The sequence below is a fragment of the Perkinsus marinus genome, assembly GCF_000006405.1.
Source record: "Perkinsus marinus ATCC 50983 genomic scaffold scf_1104296977064, whole genome shotgun sequence".
In the NCBI taxonomy this organism is placed as follows: Eukaryota; Perkinsozoa; order Perkinsida; family Perkinsidae; genus Perkinsus; species Perkinsus marinus.
The window spans coordinates 344,117-348,811 of NW_003200286.1; the positions used below are offsets into that span (position 1 = coordinate 344,117).

Below are 4,695 nucleotides of genomic sequence, written 5' to 3' on the forward strand. Positions count from 1 at the left end.
CTGCTGTTGATTTCTGCACTCCTACCCAAATTTGTATATTGAGGAAACTCCTGAGCTCAGCTGAGAAAAGCGAGCATATATTCCAACACTGCTTTAGATCTCACCTTAGAGCATATCTTAATCTCAACAGAACCATTGGCATCATATATGGGTATTCGTAATAGGCCGGTCTCAACAGAGGCACCTTACTAACGCCTTGCGTTGTTGTCATTTTAAACGTTACTCTTCTCGTAAAAATAGTGACAATACTGGATTTCAGTGAAGTAGTCTGGTTCGGCATCGCTGATGTTCAACGCACGATGTCCAATAACCGCGAACTGAGTGAGTCGGCCTCGCCGAACTGTCGCTGATAGCCTCAGAAGACTCACACATAGTAACACTGCAGGGCACGATGGGGATTGACACGTCGTGTCACCACTGATCTGAGCTAGGTCTTCTAGAAAGACGAGTGTTGGGTCGGACATAAAGTCACTGCTAAGTCTACGCCACACAAACCAAGACAGGAAAACACCTTGCGCTGGAATTTCGTAGGAGAATATTGACTGAGCCAGGGTTCGAACCCGCGACCCTCGGTCCAATACCTGAATGCTCACATGTATTGGCTATTCGGCCAACACTCAGTTGAGAATATCACAAAAGCCTCATGGAGAGTTACAGTACTCGTGTTTCGACGGCGGCTCGGGTCGTCCTCTTTACCTAGTACTTATCTCGCTCGCCACGCAGTTTTCCGACCTCCCGAAATAAGACTCCACGAGCCTGTTGGAATGTCCGAGTGATACGAACCAAAGCGATGTTGACATCTTGTTGGATACGTGGAGGTGAGGGGTGCTTCGTAACACGAAAATCATGTGGAAACTGGCCGAAGACACGTCGCGATTGTTGGTCGCGTGCAAGCACGCAGTCACGACAAACACATTTATGATGGCTATGGTTATTATTATGGAATTCACTGAAGCTTCCCTGAAAATGGGTATTCAGAATCATAAATCTTCTTCACTTTCGTCTCAGAATAATACATAGAAAGGTGTTCCACATGGCAGCCATGCCGAGTCAGGGGTTGCAGCTAACTCGAATCAGCATCCGAATATTGTGCACGCTTTATTATGACCATCCGTCACGGACGATCCGTGGCGCATCGAATTTATCCAAAAAAAGAGGCTAAAGACTGTGGCCACACCATACCATAGACCTTCCGTTTTGGTTTAGCTAGGTGTCCTAGCAATGTGTGAAGACTGGAAGGATCATTGAATTCATATGGGTCCAGGCTCGAACTTCGAGGAAAACAGTTCCTATAGCCTGTCGTTGTAGGAACGCGTGTCGTAGCTCTGGGAGGGATGAACATCGCTTGAAAACAATCTTTCCAAACAACAACATCCATTGTTGTGTTGATAGTCAAAAATCAGCACCCGATCATTGGTGATAAGTTCGCAAAGCAACATAGGTTCGTAGTCCGTCAATACACCAACGCAGCACCTCAACCCGATCGTAGTTCGCTTCTGCGTGAAGCTCTCTTTCGAGAAAGCTCAATTGGAAATAGTAGGAAGATAACTGAGCTACGGATGTGACATGTGAGATCATAACCACATGACTGATGTGACTTTCGCGATCTTCGTTACCATAGAATCTTTTAAAAACTGCAATACGAAGTCTCCTAATTTGCATGGTCTACAGTTTGCTGAACTGCGTTCTTCATTGGCTAAGTTTAAACAGTAGGATTCTCTCTGCTCACCCGGGTGAGCTCACCGTGTACGACAGTTCGTGTTGTGTTGTAGTTTGGGCTGCACGGATCACCAGAGAAGATGAACGATAGTCTGCTACGACTCCAGCGGTGCAGCTCTACGGAGGTAGCTCCTTCTAGCAGTGTAAGGAGATCAAGTTGAACTTACTAACCACTCAAGTATGGACAAAATAAAAGGCGGTCGGGTCGACGAGAAGTCTGACCGCCCACAATTGGCCCTATTTCACCGGATGAAACAGATTATGGCGATTCGTTGTCTGTCACGTCTTGTTGTATCATGTCATGTGACAACATAAATCACCGTGTAAACGCCTTATGGTAAAGGTAGCACTACGAAAGTAAGGTGGGCGGCGATTTCCGTAACAGCGTTTCAGAGTAACTAGCTCCACATCTCGAAACGTCCGGGCAAGCGAGTGTGACGCTCACTATCATGCATCAGTCAGCTAGACTTTACCAACTACGAACTCGTCTAGTTCAGTTTTGAGGGCGTGTAAAGGTTATATAAGTAGGTCGTAGTATTTGTGCTCTTGCAGTCATGCGTATTCTCGTAGCGGTCACTGTCATGAGCTCCTTCTGTCGCAGGGTTCCTCTCGATCATCTACCACGAATCTGACTACTGCTCCGAAACCGTCTACTGGTACTTCTGCCGCAACCACGTTGGGGCAGCTCGTCTCCGCGAGCTCATCTATCAGGGAATCTCACGTCGTTGGATGTCTCTTGGTTCTGTATTTTTGTTCTGTGTACTTGGTATCACAGTCTGTTGTACAGAGTACTCGTGGTTTTTCGGTGATTAATATTCACTGTGAAAGTGAGTACGTGTTTCGTTATCGACTTGCACTATACGATGAAGTTATTCTTCAGTTTATTTTGACTGCGTCATAATGCACCTCCTTGTCCCCATTTGTCTGGTTGCCTTAGCCAATGCACAGACTTCCGAGGTTACTATCGCGACCGCAACTGACGTGACTACTGCTGCAACGACTACCCTTGCTGATTCGACTACGGTTGCTGGTACGGCTTCGGTTGCTGGTACGACTACGGTTGCTGGTACGACCACGGTTGATGGGACAACTCCCATGGTTGCTTCACGGACACCCGCTGTAGTCACAACTGCGCTTCCTGTCACTGAGAATCAGGCTACCACTGTGCCCTTCTCCACTGCTTCTGAAGTCACATCCACTCCCATTCAATCGACTACTGCATCGACTTCTTCCAGCCTCGCTACCAGCATTGCCGTAAGTACGAGCACGCCTACCGTCGCCGCTGACGTTGCCACTACCAGTGCCGAATCGGAGGTTCAGACAACTGCGGTGTCCACCACAGGTCTGCGTAGCACAACGGTGGCATCCGCAACCTCAGTGATTCAAACGACGACAACGTCACCCAACTCTGAAGCTTCGCGTTGTGCGGTGCTCATCAGCACAGTTGCTGTCCTCATGATCAGTTTCGTTTTGTAGACCGATAAGTAACATTGAATAGTGTAGCTTCATCTTGGCCGCTGGAGAGCATGACTAAAGTATGGATAACATCCTAGGTGGATGTTCCCACCCGTGAGTTGATCGATCTGATGTTGTGTTTGGGATACCTTCTCCAGTTCTCAGCTGAATTTTATCCTACCATGATGCGTCTCGCTATCTTGTTCGCCACTCTTGCTGCGGTTACTTCACAGTCGACCACTGTTGCCCCTTCCAGCGCTGGTGCTACGACTGTGCCCACTACTGCCGCTGCTACTTCTGTGGCTGCTACAACTGTTTCAGCCGGCGTTACAAGCACTGTTGCGGCCGCAACTACTAGCGGGGACGCTGCTACTTCCAATCTACCGACCACCACAGCAGAGAGTACCACTGTCGCGCCGACTGCTGCCGAGACCACTGCTGGCCCAACTTCTAACGCTATTGCAGCTGTTGGGAGCTTGATTATTCTCGCCGTGTCTGGTATCATTGCAATGTAATTCACATTATTTGCGAGTAAAGTCTTCTATGCGTAATCGCATCGTGCGATTCGCATGTACACCACTCTCATTGCTCTTCGTGAATATGAAGCTCACTGCTCCGTAAACGAATCGAGTTAATAGTTGCCGTGCGCAGGCTTTGGCTTGGACGTGTAGTACATCAAGATCTCGAGCCACGTTCTAGTAGCCCTTGGAATGATTTGTAGATTTCGAACTGAGTGGCCGTCACATAACGTACGACACGCTAGTCCCTTGAAAAAACACCGCGGTTCTGTCAATAACAAGAAGCCAATGTGTTCGGTTTCAATGACTGAAATTCAGTCTTCAGAGATGTTTCAAAGAATATCACTGCCGGACTCTCTATACTGATCCACGCCACTCGGCTCGCTATCGATCGGATTTATGTCTACATCGTATTCAGTCTGAGTAAGTTCCCTGATAAATCAACATATAGAATATTTATCATACATTCGTGTCGTGAATGAAACTACGCATGCTGGAAGACTTTCTCACCTGAAGAATCGCGTTCTGGTTGGATTTGGATTCTATTCAGGAATTCCCAAGGTAGTGTGCCGGGCATGCGAAATGCAACGATAATATCATTACATTCCGCATGCCGATATCGTTGCGATATCGAGTATTACTGACTGTCAGTGACCTTATGACATTCAACACAACCCATAATGAACTTTGTTTCAGCCGAAACACGATGTTTGATATATGAATCTAGTTGCTAATTTAATGCTACACTAGATACCCCTATATGGAATCGGTGGTAATACACCAGATCTCCTTCAATGGAATCGGTGGTGATACACCAGATGTCTCTTAAGAAACATCTGACGAGACAGTCCCTTGAAGGGACTCCCTTCTGCTAGCCTCTTCATCATTTTACTTAGTAGGGGTAGAATTTCTACTCCTACTGAGTAAGACGATGTGTCGATCATTTCTACTGTAGAAACGATCGACACAGAGCTCGAAGTGAGCTAGCTTACACATTTTGTGA

General features: G+C 47.2%; 2 protein-coding genes across 2 annotated transcripts in view; one reads left to right on the plus strand and one right to left on the minus strand.

The window, feature by feature from the left end:
- Positions 1 to 2,619: 2,619 nt before the first annotated feature.
- Pmar_PMAR024746 (HAM34 protein, putative) lies at positions 2,620 to 3,689 on the plus strand (the record flags this gene model as incomplete). Its single annotated transcript, XM_002764539.1, has 2 exons — positions 2,620 to 3,078; positions 3,273 to 3,689. 2 exons carry the CDS (start codon positions 2,620 to 2,622, stop codon positions 3,687 to 3,689), a joined length of 876 nt encoding a protein of 291 aa, XP_002764585.1.
- Positions 3,690 to 4,329: 640 nt separating this feature from the next.
- Pmar_PMAR024747 (hypothetical protein) overlaps positions 4,330 to 4,695 on the minus strand; it is a gene marked incomplete at both ends in the record, with an annotated part of 1,851 nt that continues 1,485 nt past the window's right edge. The window contains one exon of the mRNA XM_002764540.1: positions 4,330 to 4,347. Within this exon, the coding sequence (XP_002764586.1) occupies positions 4,330 to 4,347 (18 nt within the window). The remainder of the gene's footprint in view (positions 4,348 to 4,695) is intronic.